At 39.3% G+C, this 16,670-nt stretch overlaps 1 protein-coding gene and 1 pseudogene across 1 annotated transcript; one reads left to right on the top strand and one right to left on the bottom strand.

Annotated features, from left to right (window-relative positions):
* Positions 1-1,286: 1,286 nt before the first annotated feature.
* Positions 1,287-16,572, bottom strand: rida.L (reactive intermediate imine deaminase A homolog L homeolog). The gene is given in 6 exon segments (NM_001091263.1): positions 1,287-1,554; positions 4,247-4,302; positions 5,046-5,114; positions 8,204-8,258; positions 9,594-9,699; positions 16,491-16,572. Coding segments are annotated over 6 exon segments (420 nt in total). The 5' UTR covers positions 16,556-16,572; the 3' UTR covers positions 1,287-1,485.
* Positions 6,531-7,448, top strand: LOC108719352 (annotated as a pseudogene).
* Positions 16,573-16,670: the final 98 nt, after the last annotated feature.

The following is a 16,670-nucleotide window of genomic DNA, read 5'->3' as shown; positions in this document are numbered from 1 at the left end:
ACAACTTCCAGCAGGACAAGCTTCAGTTATCTTAACTTTATCTTGACTCGTATCAGAATTCCAGAGAATGCTAGCATTAACCCTGGTATGACAGTAGATGCTGCGATCTATAGATCTTTGTTTGACCCATGTGGTTGGCCAAGTATGGTTGATCTGAGCGTTTGGCCAATTAGCCAACAACCAGATTATATAGGAGACCTCTGCAGACCCACTGGGAAAGTGCTGCATGTCATCCTTTTTTTTCAGCATTTCTGATGATATCTGGCAAATTCCCAATCAGAAGCTGCAGTTCCAGACAGACCAGGTTGAGTAGCAGCAATTGTCAACCCATGTATGGCCAGTAATGTGTATAATATATAATTCATATATCAGTTTCATGTATTCAGTTTTACTTAAAATGTCTCTGCTGCAAACTTGTAGTATGTTTTTTTGTGTTTCCCCACAAACGCTTGTTCTCAGTACGTGGAACTTTCCTTTTTCTGTCTGCAATTTCGGCTTTGACCACTAGAGGGAACGTTCTCGATCAGGTTTAATTTTCTGTTGTAGGCCTTTCCAGTGCATTCAATGATTAATACAGACATGGGAATTATTTTCCAGAATGCTCGCTACCTTTAGTTTTCCAGATAAGGGATCTTTCTGTAATTTGGATCTCCAGACAAGTCTACTTAAAAATCAATATGATTATCTATCTATCTCATTTGTTTGGATCAAGTACAGGGTATGGTTTTATTACTACAGAAAAAAGGTCAATTTTAAAAATCTGAATTATTTGATTAAAATGGAGTCTATGGGGGATGGGCTTACCATAACTTGGAGCTTTCTGGATAACAGGTTTCCGGATAAACTCACACCTGTATCTCTATTATACGATTGCTGTGCAGAAGTGCAAACTCTGAAATCACTTTTCTTCTGATTTTGCAATGGCATGAATTCAGAACAACCCAAGATAAAAATATGACACCTCCAGGAAATAGAAATAACAGAAACCAGGATTTTGAGTTTCTGACCCTGTTCATCAAGTGCATATTTATTCAGTTAATTTAATAGACTGGCCAATAAAACTGAAACAGTCAAGGGGACAGGAAGAGTTCCAAGGTATGACTGGCTTCAAACTTTGATCATCAAAGCCCATAGCTGTTGCAGTTACAGAATACTCAGTAATAGGCAACCCATGGACCTAGGGCTGTTGCTAAACTGCATTTGGGATATGGGTACAATTCACAACCCTCTGTTGTGCCTCTCTCAGTAATGGTAATTGCAGCCTGGCAGAAAAGCAAGACATAAAGAGCATAGATAACAGTTTTATTTTACCATTAAGACAGTAGTAGTCGCAAAATGCCCTTAGTGGTGCCCTACAGAATCAGAAAACATCTCTCGGCAATATAAGGCTGGTGCACAGTAACATTTAGACAATTAGAAAATGTAGAGAAAAATGAGTTTCTACTAATAGTTATGGAATAACCAGAAGAAAGCAGCAGGAGTCACTTATAATGCTGGGGAAATTTCTGTTATCGGTCCCAGAACTGCGATGGCTTCAATCTCCACTTTTCCTCCCTGTTAAAGAGACAGGTACAAAATAAGCAGGGAAAAATGGAAAAGAAGTCATAAAAAAAAAAAAAAATTCCTGTGGACATAGATGTACACACATTCAAGGGAAACAAAGTATATATAATATGTGCATGTATTTAGCTTTAAGGTGGCCATACACGGGCCGATAAAAGCTGCCGACAGACCGTGTCGGCAGCTTATTGGCCCGTGTATGGGGCTCCCCCGACAGGCTTCACCGATCGAGAAAGTCGGCCAGATCTTGATAGGATGGGACAAAAAATCCCGTCGGATCGCAGCCGCATCTATTTGTTGATGCGGTCCCGCGATCCGACCGCCCATTGCTATTAGTTAGGATCCGATTGTTGGGCCCTAGGGCCCACAATTGGATCAGCCCAATATTGCCCACCTCAAGGTGGGCATATTGGGGAGAGATCCGCTCGTTTGGCGATCTTTCAGTGTATGGCCACCTTTTAGCAAAAAACGCTGGCATCACACCCATCCGGTTATGTTATGTAATATTCTACTAAAGGGAGTCTTGTATAGCAAGTGCATTTTGGGGGAAAAAAAGTATTATATTTGGTATATATATATATATTCAATAGAGGAGTACTAAAAAAATAACAATAATCAGAGCATTTGCTTTTGAGAGGGGGTCAGTGACCCCCATTTGAAAGCTGGAATGAGTCAGAAGACTAATTGAAAAGTTGCTTAGAATTGATCATGCTATGGCATACTAAAAAATAACATAAAGGTGAAGAACCCCTTTAAAAGTTCCTTTGTCGACAGCAGCCTTTAACCCTTTCCCTGCCTTGGGTTTGTTCAGGAACATTACTAAGCAACATGCTTTCCCCTTACCGTAACCTTAAATCTCTAAATGTGGTACTACACTGTTGGCATGCTGTCCTGCCTGGATTGGTGATTTAAAATAGGCCCTGGCATTTCAAGTACAGAAAATTCCAAAAAGACCCCAACTAGCCCGATAAACAGTGTGTATGGCATATTGTAGCAACACTAGAGGCATTTGCCAGAATCCGCAGATTGCCAGTCCGGACTGCCTCCTCCCTATTATAGTTAGGTGTGGCCTACAGAAAATAAATCATCCCCTTACCTAGCCGGTAAAACACCTGCCAAGGCCGGTATTACAAATTTACCGGCAATGTAAAATGCATCAGTTAATAGTACTACTCCAGCAGAATTCTGCACTGAAATCAATTTCTCAAAAGAGCAAACAGATTTTTTTATATTCAATTTTGAAATCTGACATTGGGCTAGACATATTGTCAATTTCCCAGCTGCCCCAAGTCATGTGACTTGTGCCTGCACTTTAGGAGAGAAATGCTTTCTGGCAGGCTGCTGTTTTTCCTTCTATTTGCTCTTTTGAGAAATGGATTTCAGTGCAGAATTCTGCTGGAGCAGCACTGTTAACCGATTCATTTTGAAAAAATTTTTTTTCCCAGGACAGTATCCCTTTAAAAAAAAAAAAGCCCTTTGCCCGCCCCCAATTTGCTCAGAACTTTTTTTCAGGCTTCTGACCATCGTGTTTGTTGCTCCGCCCCCTTTTGCATCACTGTGCGTGGCTCTGCCCCCTTTTTCATCACAGTCTGCCCCCTTTTGTTCCTGCCCCCCCACCAGCTGGTAAAATTTTTTAGAAAAGGAGGCAACCCTACTTGGGACCCAAAAGGTCTTATTCACTTAAGAGCTGGGGCAATCAATGACTAAGCTTGCATACAGCATGGTGACAAACAAAGCTGGAACCTATGACTGCTGTGGGGCCCAGGAAGTATAGGGAACCCAATGGGGCACTGACTGATAAGATATATCTATATGTTTCTAAAACATGTCTTACAAGTTAAAGGGATACTGTCATGGGAAAAAATTTTTTTTCAAAATGAATCAGTTAATAGTGCTGCTGCAGCAGAATTCTGCACTAAAATCCATTTCTCAAAAGAGCAAACAGATTTGTTTATATTCAATTTTGAAATCTGACATGGGGCTAGACATAGTCAATTTCCCAGCTGCCCCAAGTCATGTGACTTGTGCTCCAATAAACTTCAATCACTCTTTACTGCTGTTCTGCAAGTTGGAGTGATATCACTCCCCTCCCTTTTTCCCCCCAGCAGCCAAACAAAAAAACAATGGGAAGGTAACCAGATAACAGCTCCCTAACACAAGATAACAGCTGCCTGGTAGATCTAAGAACAACACTCAATAGTAAAAACCCATGTCCCACTGAGACACATTCAGTTACATTGAGAAGGAAAAACAGCAGCCTGCCAGAAAGCATTTCTCTCCTAAAGTGCAGGCACAAGTCACATGACTAGGGGCACCTGGGAAATTGACAAAATGTCTAGCCCCATGTCAGATTTCAAAATTGAATATAAAAAAAATCTGTTTGCTCTTTTGAGAAATGGATTTCAGTGCAGAATTCTGCTGGAGTAGCACTATTAACGGATGCATTTTGAAAAAAACATGTTTTCCGATGACAGGATCCCTTTAAGGAGGTCACTAAAATTATATTGCTTTGGGACCCAGTAACTTCTAGTTATACCATTAGTGACATATTTGTGAGATATACTCACAATTACATAACATTCCCCACCACCACCCACAGAAAACCCCCATAAAGTAAATACATTCAGCTTTTGACTCAAGTCAATGATTTCATACAAATTAAAAAAAAAAAAAAAAAAGTACTCACCCGTGGCAGTGCAGCAACTTGATACGCTGCTCTTGCTGGGAAATTGGTTTGGAAAACTGAACACAAAATAAATAGCATTACAGTGAAAATTTTAGCAAAAGGTTTTTCATTTCAGTTCAAAATTCACATTGAAGAACAATTTTTGTCACTATATAAAATGTCATTACAGAGCAAGGAAAAAAGTTATTAATTGTGATTTACCATCAATTCTAGAAACCTGTGCTTTCTTTTTTTTTTTTAACTTGCAGTAGACTGATCAAAACAAATTATATGGGTTGATATGGGAACTGCACTGGTACAATTAAATACCTATATTAATAAATATAAATCCTCATACTTTATTTGTCACTTCAAGTTCACATGCTAAAGCTACATAAAGAGAGAGGAGACAGGCCCTGTCTGCAATCAGGTTGCTCACACCCACACTACATGTATGGGACCGGTTATCCAGAATGCTCTGGTTTTCCGGATAATGGGTCTTTCCATGCCTTAAGTCTACATAAACCCAATAGGCTGGGTTTACTCCCAATAGGGATTAATTATGTCTTAGTTTTGATCAAGTACAAACTACTGTTTTATTCTAGAAAGAAAAAGGGAATCGTTTTTAAAAATTTCGATTATTCTGATAAAATGGTGTCTATGGAAGATAGACTTTTTGGATAATGGGTTTCCTCATAACAAATCTCATACTTGTAATGTGTATGGGGTTATGTGCGTACAGGGGGATTGTGGGTTGCATGCATAGCACAGGGAGGCCCAGAATGTTTAAAAATACACCTTGATCCTCGGCAGTACTTACATTGCTTGTAGATTTCATTAACATCATTAAAGTCATTGATGTCAGCCAATAAAACCGTTGTTTTCACGACTGAAATGAAATAGTTTTGAAAGAATGAAGAATATATATCAGTATAATATACCCTTAAAACACTAATCCAGTTTCGCAGTTGTTAAATGGAGTATTTCTTATACTTTGGTGGATTTTTAATCACAACCCAAACTTCAAAGGGCAACTGCAAAAGCCCAACAAAACTTCCCACAATGATGTTGGCTATACTACTGCATGCTGGGGCAGCGGTCCTGACCGATATCTTTGTACTATCGATATCAGTTGATTAGGTATTTCAAAATTTATTCTCCTGATGCATCGGCAGATAAGGAAGTGAAGAATAGTAGAAGCCTCTCTTGGGTCCCTGTGGTTCAGTTATATGAACTGTCAGCCTGACTGGACAAAACAAAGGAACAGTTCAGTGTGAAAATAAAAACCAGGTAAATACGGTAGATAGATCTGGGACTGCCACTACATATTGAGCTTTTGGACACAAGTCGTAAACTATCTAGCAGATAATCTTGACTTCCCGAGAATAATTTCACCTACAGTTTGCCTTTTGGGGGTTCTAGAAGACATAATCCCAGCTAAATATACTCGAATCTCTTTTCGTATCCTACTTTTTTATGCAAAAAAAACTGTAGCCCTTCATTGGATGGGTAACCTCTCACCCTCTCTCAATGCGTGGATACAACTGGTTAACAAAGCAGTACACCTATATAAGCTCACCTACGAAGTTAGGGGAACACCAACAAAATTTGATAAAATTTGGGGCTTGTGGAATGACATTGACCCGACCCCTCTATAGCAAGTATTAGCAGAGTCCATCTCCTCCTATGAAATCCTTCATGATTTTCTATCCTACATATCCTCGAGGGTCCCAACCCTTCTCAATGACTGCATTGTGTTATGCTTGGTGATAGCCTGTGCCATATTTTCTTCCTGCCTAACTTGTACAGTTTAATCTGCGAGTGTACTTATTCGTTGTATGTATGATTGTTGTGTGTGTTTCAAAATGAGAAATAAAACTTACCTTTAAAAAAAAAATACGGTAGATAGGCTGTGCAAAATAAAAAACGTTTCTAATATAGTTAGCTAGCCAAAAATGTAATGTATAAAGGCTGGATGTGTAACATAATAGCCAGAACACTACTTCCTGCTTTTCAGCTCTCTAACTCTGAGTTAGTTAGTAACTCCTGAGGCAACTTTGGGCGACATTGCATTGTAGCCTACGGGGAAAACCGCAGAGGCAGTTCGGGGAGATAGTCGCGCAAAAGACGAGGCGATTAGACGCCAGGCGACAAAATCTCCCCGAATCTCCTCGTGTGGACTAGCCCTAAAGGGGGCCACATAGAACATAACTGTTCAGTGAGTTTGCAATTGATCCTCAGCATTCAGCCAGGAGGTTATCTGGAAGCGGAGTGATTGGAAAGATTTGCTGAGCCTATCAAGATCATGAACAGAAAGGTGGTTGTAACGGGAGGTGGTTGATATATTGGCAGTCACTGTGTGCTAGAATTGCTGGAGGCTGGATACAGTCCTGTAGTCAATGATAACTTCCACAATGCAATCCGGGTGCAAACAATATACCAGAGAGTTTGCAACGAGTGGAGGAAATTGTTGGGAAGACAATTGAATTTGAGGAGGTGGATATGTTAAACCGTGCTGCTTTGGACAAATTATTTAGCAAGCACAAATTCTCCCCAGTTGGGGAGTCCGTACAGAAACCACTGCTGTATGAACCTGCCAGGCACCATCCAGCTCATGGGGTGAAGAATATAGTATTCAGCAGTTCTGCTACTGTATATGGTGATCCCAATTATTTACATATAGCTGAAAGCCATCCTGTTGGAGGATGTACCGACCCTTATGGGAAAACCAAATATTTTATTGAGAAGATGATCAAGGACCAGTGCAAAGCTGAGAAGGACTGGTCTGCCATTTTTCGGAGGTATTTTAACCCAAAGAAATTGGAGAGGATCACAACTTGATGCCATATGTTTCATAGGTGACAGTGGGACAACGAGAATTCCTGAATGTATTTGGGAATGATTACAACACACCAGATGGAACTGGTGTCCGTGATAATATACATATTGTAGATCTGCAGCTTAGTTAGTTAGAGACCAGCAGTTGCTGTAAGGTATACAACCTGGGATTGGAACAGTATATTCTGTTCTTGAGATGGTGAATAAGTAGAGAAGGCGACATTGCTACATGCTATGCAGATCCAGCACTGGCCAAAGAAGAGGTTTCAGCACAGCATAAGCCTTATTTATATTTTAGGTAAAGAATCAAAGAATAAATGTATGGCACCATGTACTTTTAAGATGGATTAAAATGATGAGCTTAAACAGTTATAGCCCAGGTACCTCCCCCTCAAGTCACTGATTGGTTACTGCCTGTTAACCAATCAGTGGAGACCAAAAGAGCTGAAAAGCAGGAAGTAGTGTTCTGGCTATTTTGTTAGACATTCAATCTCTCTAGCCTTTATACATTACATTTTGGCTAACTAGGGATATATATAGATAAATCTATTTTTGGAGCGTGATCCAGTTTGTGTCAGCCCATCACTATTGTACGATTTTGGCTAACTAGTTATATTGAAAACATTTTTTATTTTGCACAGCCTATTTACCTAGTTTTTATTTTTACACTGAACAATTCCTTTAATGGTCACCTGCAATGTAACCATCCCATTGGTCTGTGGGTTCATCAGGCTAACAATGCACAGTATTGCCCCTTTGTGCAGTTTAGGTGACAGCCCCATGTTTTCCCTTTATTCATTTATCTTGTGGTTTCCCTTGGTGCTTCCTCCTCCTTTCCAAGTGAGGTAAATACCAATGGAAGCACATGCTCGTTGCCAATAATGGAGGTCGACCCCAGAGAGTAAGTGCAGGTGTTATGGCAATAATCTAAGTTGCCATAAAAAAGCACAATAATATTCCCATAAATATATCTCTTCCTTATCAGTTTTTACGGTTTGAATGCAGTAAAAATGCACCTGTATGTATCTTGCCCCCAGGGGTGTTAGCGACTGAGAGGTGGAGGCTGCCATACTGAGGCCACAAGCATAATGAGAATCTATAGGAAGGATTCGGAATGAACTGAAAGCTAAAGCTGCTTACCATTGCTATAATCACACCCTGCAGCTTTCAGGATCTCTCCCATGTTCACCAAAGCCTGCAAAAACATGTGTGGGAAGGGAGGAGGGGGGAGGGAGTAAAATCACAGTTAATAGCTGATGTACAAAGAAGAACCATTCCAAAGGTCACAATGGTGAATGTCCAACCTCAGGTAAGTATTATATTACAGACAAACACATACAGTTATCGGATCCGTTATCTGGAAAACCGTTATCCAGAAAACTGCGATTATGGAAAGGCCGTCTCCCACAGACTCCATTTTATACAAATAATCCAAATTGTTAAAAATGATTCCCTTTTTCTCTGTAATAAAAAAAACAGTACCTTGTACTTGATCAAAACTAAGATATAAATAATCCCTATTGGAAACAGACCCGCTTATTGGGTTTATTTCACGTTTACATGATTTTCTAGTAGACTTAAGGTATGGAGATCCAAATTATGGAAAGATCAGTTATCTGGAAAACATCATGTACCAAGCATTCTGGATAACAGGTCCCATACCTGTACAAAAAAATCTCTGCAGGATTTCCCTACTCTGTACCATGAATTCTCCCTAGAAAAGCTATCATCAACCAGACTCAAGGCATCCAAACGCTTGCACATATGAATTATACCATTTGCCTTTACTTTAGACAAGCAGCAATTGAGCCCTATTCCAACACCAAGAGTGGTGAAAATAATCAGTTATAGGCTTTATACTGAGGTTCTCATCCTCCAATAACTGCATCTTTTTATAACAAGCTGCACTGAATGCCATTAACTAAGCTGGTCTTAAAAAGTGAATAAAATCCTAGTACAATAATTCTATAATGCAAATTATGACACTGCAAAATAAAATGTTTATTTGGTAATTTTGCACATTTTCATTCCAGCAACCTCTCCCCACAAGCTGGATCTGATATATTGCATTTTTAAAGGGCTGGTTCACATGTAAAAGTTACCTTTTACTTTGTTATAGAATGGCTAATTGTAAGAAACTTTTCAATTGGCCTTCATTATTGATTTATTTTTTTATAGTTTTCTTAAATTATTTGCCTTCTACTTCTGACTCTTTCCAAGCTTTCAAATGGGGGTCACTGACCCCATCTAAAAAAATAAATGCTCTGCAAGGCTACAAATGTATTTTTGTTTTATTGCTACTTTTTATTACTCACATTTCGATTCATGTCCTCTCCTATTCATATTCCAGTCTCTTGTTCAAATCAATGCATGGTTGCTAGGGTAATTTGGACCCCAGCAACCAGATTGCTGAAACTGAAAACTGGAGAGTCACTGAATAAAAAGCCAAATAACTCAAAAACCACAAATAATAAAAAATGAAAACCAATTGCAATTAACTAGTGTGAACAGTTGTCTGCCTTGCCCTTACTTGTTTGGCTTCATTCTTGACTCCGCCCGCCACAAGCTGTCCACTTGACGGGTCCATGCCCAACTGCCCAGACACATACATGGTCTTATCCACCACCACAGCTTGGCTGAAAAACAGAATTTTAAAAAAAAACATAAACATAACATAGTGAAAGAAGTTATCATAAGGCACAATAAACTTGCAAAATATATAAACATGGCAACTTGGAGAGATCTAGTGTCACATGCATGCATTTCCCACCTTCATTACAGCAACATGTGCTCCTGATTTTGGTGCAACTGTACTGTGGAGGTGCTAGCTCCAGGGTTTTCACAGGGGCCAAGATTTGGGACAGGAGGCAGGCAGTGGCGTGAGCACAACTAAATGGAAGTGCAAGGTTCGTACAAGTACATCAAGGGGGTTATTTAGTAAACCTCAAATTTATCTGGTCAGGCTTTTTGGGTCAAAAACTCCGAATTTTTTGTGGGGAAAAAAACTTTGAGATTTATTATACCCTGATATTGCAAAAGGCTAGAATCCGAAAATCTGCCATCTCAGACCTGCTGGGGTCATGTATAAAGCTGGGAATAGATACAAAAATCTGATCATTCGAATCCTCGAACAATCGGACTTCCCCATCTCCTGACCTGCCTTTAACCATTCAGACCAAATAAAGCAGTAAAAGAACAGATCAGCCGATGTTCTGCCCCTGACAGCAATCGTACGAAAGGTATGTCTGACAAAACCTGGTGACCACTGAAAATCGTACGATCGGCAATACACGCAGAGATATTATCGGCAGCCGACAGAAATATTTTAACCTGTCCGATCGACCAAACGACCGATCTCCGCCGGACGAAAAATGTTGGGACTCTCCACACACGGTCCAAAAATCATATCTTTGCATCTATGACCATCTTAAGTCAATGGGAAGATATTGTGGTCTGCTCTGGGTTTAGCCCAATAATCCAATAAATTTGAGGTTTTCTGGCAAAAACCTACTTGAAAAAAATCTCGCAAATCGTGACAAAAAAGTCAGAAAAAATCATATGATTCAAGTTTTTCGCTCGATTTTATAGCATTTTTTACCAATCCAATTAATAGAGTTATTTTATTAATAAATAAGACACAATTGGGGATGGGAGTTTGGTCAAGCTTTTGTTTATTGAAACAATGAGATAAATTGGGATTTTAGTAAATAACCCCCTTAATGAATGGGATTTTTTTCACAACGGACTACTGGAAAATGTATGGGTCTGACACCACAATGCAGTATAGTGAGTTTTGTCACTTGCTTTGCCTCTATAAAAAATATTTAAAAAAATATCACGCGAGATTGTTCCTGGAACTACATGTTTGATATTCCATTTCCGACCAGGCAAAATTCCTGATCGGCTTCAAATAACTTGCCTATACCAGTCTAGATATAAATTTGATTAATTGCTTTTCTCTATTTTGTATAATGGCATTTTGGGCAGGCACAACTGGCAATGAGAACACAAGGATTGTTATTTTTAGCACTCAATAACCCTGCAGATATATTTTTGGGAATGCTAGGGTGTCAGTTTTTGGAACAGACCAGCAGCACATGTATAGATTACTAGCGGGAGGGACCAGTCAGGCTCAGATTTGATTGGATGAAGAGAACACCACCCCCTGTGTTTGTATATATTTAGAGAACAAACAAGTCAGAAGACTTTTGTGTAACCCAACTAAATTGCCATCAGCTATTTCCTCATGCAAGGAATATATGATTACACAACCCCTAGTTAATATAAAGATTCCTGCTACATAGCACTACAGCAGCCAGAGCTCCAGCAGAACTGCAACCCACAGAAACACCTCCTTTTAACTTGGATGAACGAGTGCTGATGGGAATTGAAGCCAACATGTGCTATAGTTAACTAACAGGTGTTCTTTCATACATTGTGCTTTAATGGAACCACTGCATAATAATTACATATGTAGACTCATCTTTCTATCCAGGCCCTATCCTTTGCATGGTTGCTAGGGTCATTTAGCAACTAGATTGCTGAAATTGCAAACTGGAGAGCTGCTGAATAAAAAGCTGCAGAACTCAAAAATCTCAAATATTAACATATAAAAACCATTTCATAGCTGACATAGTTGACTATGTGTGGGAGCACACGAAACACATCAGATGTTTTACTTATGCGAAATAAAGCTCTTTTGGAATTCTTCATCGCCTCCAAGAAGTTCGTGAGCGTGTGACTAAAAGTTGAAATTTGGTCGGACGATCTCAAGACACTGTCAACAACAACCAGCTTGTCTATATCACCCTCTTATTTCATGATTTTCATTCAGATATTTATTATGTTACGGTTACATAATCAATATAATTTTTTTCACCAATTAATATTTAATTAATATTTTCCATGGAACAGAATGCTAATTATTTTATGGATGTAGATCATAATGGGACAACATCACTAAAAGTAGACCCCGCATTAGTAAAGCGTGGGCACTCCTGATTACGGTATGAAGATCCAAATTACAGAAAGATCAGTTATTAGGAAAACCCCAGGTCCCGAGCATTCTGGATAAAAGGTCCCATACCTGTACTTGATGGTAACTTAAGCTGCATGAATTCATATTGATGGCAAAACAATCCTGTTGGGTTTATTTCATGTTTAAACGATTTGTAGCAGACTTAAGGTGTAGATATTCAGGGGTGGTGTTCATAGGGGCATTAGAGTGCCACATTCTTAATAAAAGCATCTCCTATTATCTCTTTATTGTAAGGCGAACAACTTTAAAATTATATGGGCACTGCCAGTATTAAAAAAAATATATATATTTTTTATTTGGCCCACCCAGCACTAGATATACCTTGGGGAACTGATACAGAAAACCTCTCTGCACATGTTGGTATTTGTCAGTCACACTCAGCTGGAGGCAGTATGATCATCTGATTTGCTGGGTGACGTTTGGCTTAGTACACTAACGTAAGCAGCTCTAGCCAAGTCTGACTGATGGACGCCAACAATGATATAAAATGTTACCTTCTTATACCTGTTCCTATTCCTACTACTGCCTTAACACAGTACTGTACACCGTGCATTTTGCACCTTTCATTCCATAGGATCCCACGGCAAGTTTCCTTTGCTTTGAGCCTTCTAATTCTACTGTAGCCCTGGCAGTGCCTGCTCATACATTTTTAGAAGATTTTATTAAATATTTAGAAAGTCCCTACCTGTACACATCCCTCCGAACGGGTGCTTTGGGTGTATACACAATTCGCCTTAATGTGAAAGACATGATCTGCCTGGAAGCTTCTGCTTTCAAATCCTGAACATGGGATTCGGGCGGCAGCTGTAACCTTTGAAACCTACTGACTAAAAGGAGTTAACCAGCGAGGTGAGCAGAGGCCCCGTCCTATCACTGGATCCTTGTGTCGAGTGCAAATAAACTCCACGGTTATTCCTCTGTTTCTACTAATCACAATTCTGCTTTTCCCATTGTTTTAAATGCAATAATAATAATTGGAGCTTTAGATTAACCATTTCTCTGACAGTCACCAATACAGAGCTGTGCAGTAAGGCTCAGACACACCTGAACGTATTAAGAGAAAGTAAAAAAAAATCCAAAAGCTCCACATGATTTACCACAAAAGGACTTTTCAACTGAATCTTAAAGGGATACTGTCGTGGGAAAACATGTTTTTCCCAAAACGCATCAGTTAGTAGAGCTGCTCCAGCAGAATTCTGCACTGAAATCCATTTCTCAAATTTTTTTTTTTATATTCAATTTTGAAATCTGACATGGGGCTAGACATATTGTCAGTTTCCCTGCTGCCTCAGTCATGTGACCTGTGTCTGCACTTTAGGATGGAACTGCTTTCTGGCAGGCAGTTATTTCAACTACTTAATGTAACTGAATCAGTCTCAGTGGGACTTGACTTTTACTATTGAGTGCTGTTCTTAGATCTTCCAGGCAGCTGTTATCTTGTGTTAGGGAGCTGCTATCTGGTTACATTCCCATTGTTCTTTTGTTTGGCTGCTGGGGGGAAAAGGGAGGGGGTGATATCACTCCAACTTGCAGCACTACAGTAAAGAGTGACTGAAGTTTATCAGAGCACAAGTCACATGACTGGAGGCAGCTGGAAACTGACAATGTCTAGCCCCATGTCACATTTCAAAATTGAATATAACAAAATCTGTTTTGAAAAATGGATTTCAGTGCAGAATTCTGCTGGAGCTGATGCCTTTTGAAAAAAAAAAAAAAAAACACATTTTCCCATGACAGTATCCCTTTGAAGTCTCCCTGTGTGTCATATTTGGGGGTAATACTTTAGGCATGGCAAACAGGACAGTCTGCTACCCTAGGTGAACAAAAGGCACTACAATTGCCAAACCATAAAGAATCCCATAAACCTACTAGTCATGAAAAGAACAACATTATGCCCAGTTAAGACAAGTTAGAGACAAAAATAGGCCAGTGAATACATCCTCCTTTATTAAAAATCAATCAAAAAATGTCTTGTGTCATTAATGTCAAAAATGTCTTATATATTATATCATCATATATATTTATATATTATAGGACTGATGGGCCCAGAACTGGTTCATTCTAAGACAATTTCAATTAGTTTTCATTTTCATTATTTGTGGTTTTTGGGTTATGTAGCATTTTATTCAGCATCTCTCCAGTTAGCAATTTCAAAAATCTAGTTGCCAGGATGCAGATTATCCTAGCAACCGTTCGCTGATTTGAATGAGAGACTGGAATATGAATAGGAGAGGCCTGAATAGAAAGAGGAGCAATAAAAATTAGCAATAACAATTATGTTGTAGCCTTACAGAACATTTGCTGGAAAGTCAGAAGAAGACAAACAATTCAAAAACTATCAATAAAAGAAAAAACGAAGGCCAATTGAAAAGTTGCTTAGAATTAGCATTCTATAAAATACTACTTTGGGTTTAAATTTAAATTTCATGCATACTAATGAAGGTTTAGGTCTCTGAGGAAGTGCGTAGACATGAAACGCGTCAGACCTCAGACTCTTTTTTTGTAATCCGATATCTAAATAAAATTGATACTTTTAACTGAAATCTTGAAGTAAGCAATTCTTGAGAAGTCCCAGAGAGTGCTGCTACAATCGCTGGTGTATGGTGGGGGGGGGACGGGACGGAGGAAGAAAGAAACATACCCCACCCAGCCTGTTCTATTTGTTTGTAGTCACAAAGAGGCAGGCAAGCGGAAAACAGGTTGAACGGGTCCAAATGCCCGTATGTAAGAACTCTAAGAGTGCCCAACACAATTAGAAATAATAAGACTACTAAACAGTTAGAAAAAGAAAGCAATTATCTGATTGGCTGCTATGCTTTGGCATTTATGAGACTACATATCCCCCTTTGACTTTCAGCAAGTGATTTGGTAACTTTCACCTCCATCTATGGGAACATTGTGCCTTTATAGCAACCACCCGTCAGGATTTGCAGCCTTCAGGATGGCATAGATTATTATTTTGCATTTCTGTTGGATTTATAGATTATTATGCATTTTTTAGTACACTGTACTGAAGAAATGTTACCATATACAGTATATCTGTGAATCTCCAGCTAGCTCTATGCATGCTTAAAGGGCAAGTCAAACCCAAAATAAAAATTTGCCTAATAAAATAAAAACATTATTATAAGCAACTTTGCAATACACATTCATTACACATTTTCTATGTTTTTTAAATTATTTGTATATGTATTGCTATTGAAAACAATGTTTGTCCCTTTCTATTCTCTGCCCTGATGGCTCAAACTGTTGATACAATGTAAGACAAGGCGGCTGATTAACAGACCTGTCTTTGCTGGGGAATTAAGACTTTTGCAATATTGTTTAAAATGTAACAACCAGAAGTTAAGTTCCCCATAGACACAAAGATTTTTCTTTGGTGAATGGAATGACCGATTTTAGTGCAATCCAACCAATCCATCAAATTATCGTGAGATTAGTGGGAATCGTGCATTCTACGATTTTTCGTCAGACATCTGTCAGAAAATTGATCGGCCAGTTTAAAAAATTGTTTTCATCGGTCCCAGTGAAATCTATCTGTGTTTGCAGGGCCAAGCAGGCAGCTACCCTCGGTTTTCCTGGCTTCAACTAGACAACATCGCTTGAAATGGTCTTTTTAGTTGATGGGCAAATCATACATTTAAACGATCGTTTCAAGATAAAATTGGTCTAACGATAACGAAAAGATCTTTTAAAAATCTTTACATCTATGGCCAGCTTTAAGCGAATACTGCTTTCAATAGGAATTGTTTTTGCAAATAACTTTAAAAGCACTGATATTTTTAATATATTATACAATGGAAAGTTGCTTATAATTATTATTTTTTTTTTTTAATTAGGCAAATTTTTATTTTGGGGTTGGCTTGCCCTTTAACCAGTCCACAAATAATTTGCAAACTGTAAATGATTAGGATCCCAGGTTGGTTTGTAATAATCCCTCTTGTCAGCTCCCAGCTGCTACTGAACTGCAGCTCCCAGCTGCTACTGAACTGCAGCTCCCAGCTGCTACTGAACTGCAGCTCCCAGCTGCTACTGAACTGCAGCTCCCAGCTGCTACTGAACTGCAGCTCCCAGCTGCTACTGAACTGCAGCTCCCAGCTGCTACTGAACTGCAGCTCCCAGCTGCTACTGAACTGCAGCTCCCAGCTGCTACTGAACTACACCTCCCAGCTGCTACTGAACTACAACTCCCATCTGACAGAAATTGCACGACAAAGTAGGGAGGTCTCTAGCAGCCACAGGAAAAATGGAAATATAACTTCTAACCCCAATGGCCACATATGAATCCATACATATCATTAGCTAAAGGAACGAAGCTGTTCATGAAGAAAATAAACAAATATATAACAGGGTTGTAGACTGGGGATCAGCCACAATAAGAGATGGTACCTGTAGGGTCCGATAGCGGCAGGAGCCTTGGCAGTGCTGATGATCCTCCTGACGATTGCAGCCATCCTTACAGCTCTAGTGCTTGGCACAACTAAAAGCACCTTCAGCGTAACTCCAAGCTCCACATGGGTTGACGCTTTAACGCATGCGCATAAGCCACAAGCGCTGTCAAGATAGACA

The sequence above is a fragment of the Xenopus laevis genome, chromosome 6L (assembly GCF_017654675.1).
Source record: "Xenopus laevis strain J_2021 chromosome 6L, Xenopus_laevis_v10.1, whole genome shotgun sequence".
Classification (NCBI taxonomy): Eukaryota; Metazoa; Chordata; class Amphibia; order Anura; family Pipidae; genus Xenopus; species Xenopus laevis.
The sequence above is the reverse complement of the archived record's forward strand: the minus strand, read 5'-3'. Positions and strand labels throughout refer to the sequence as shown.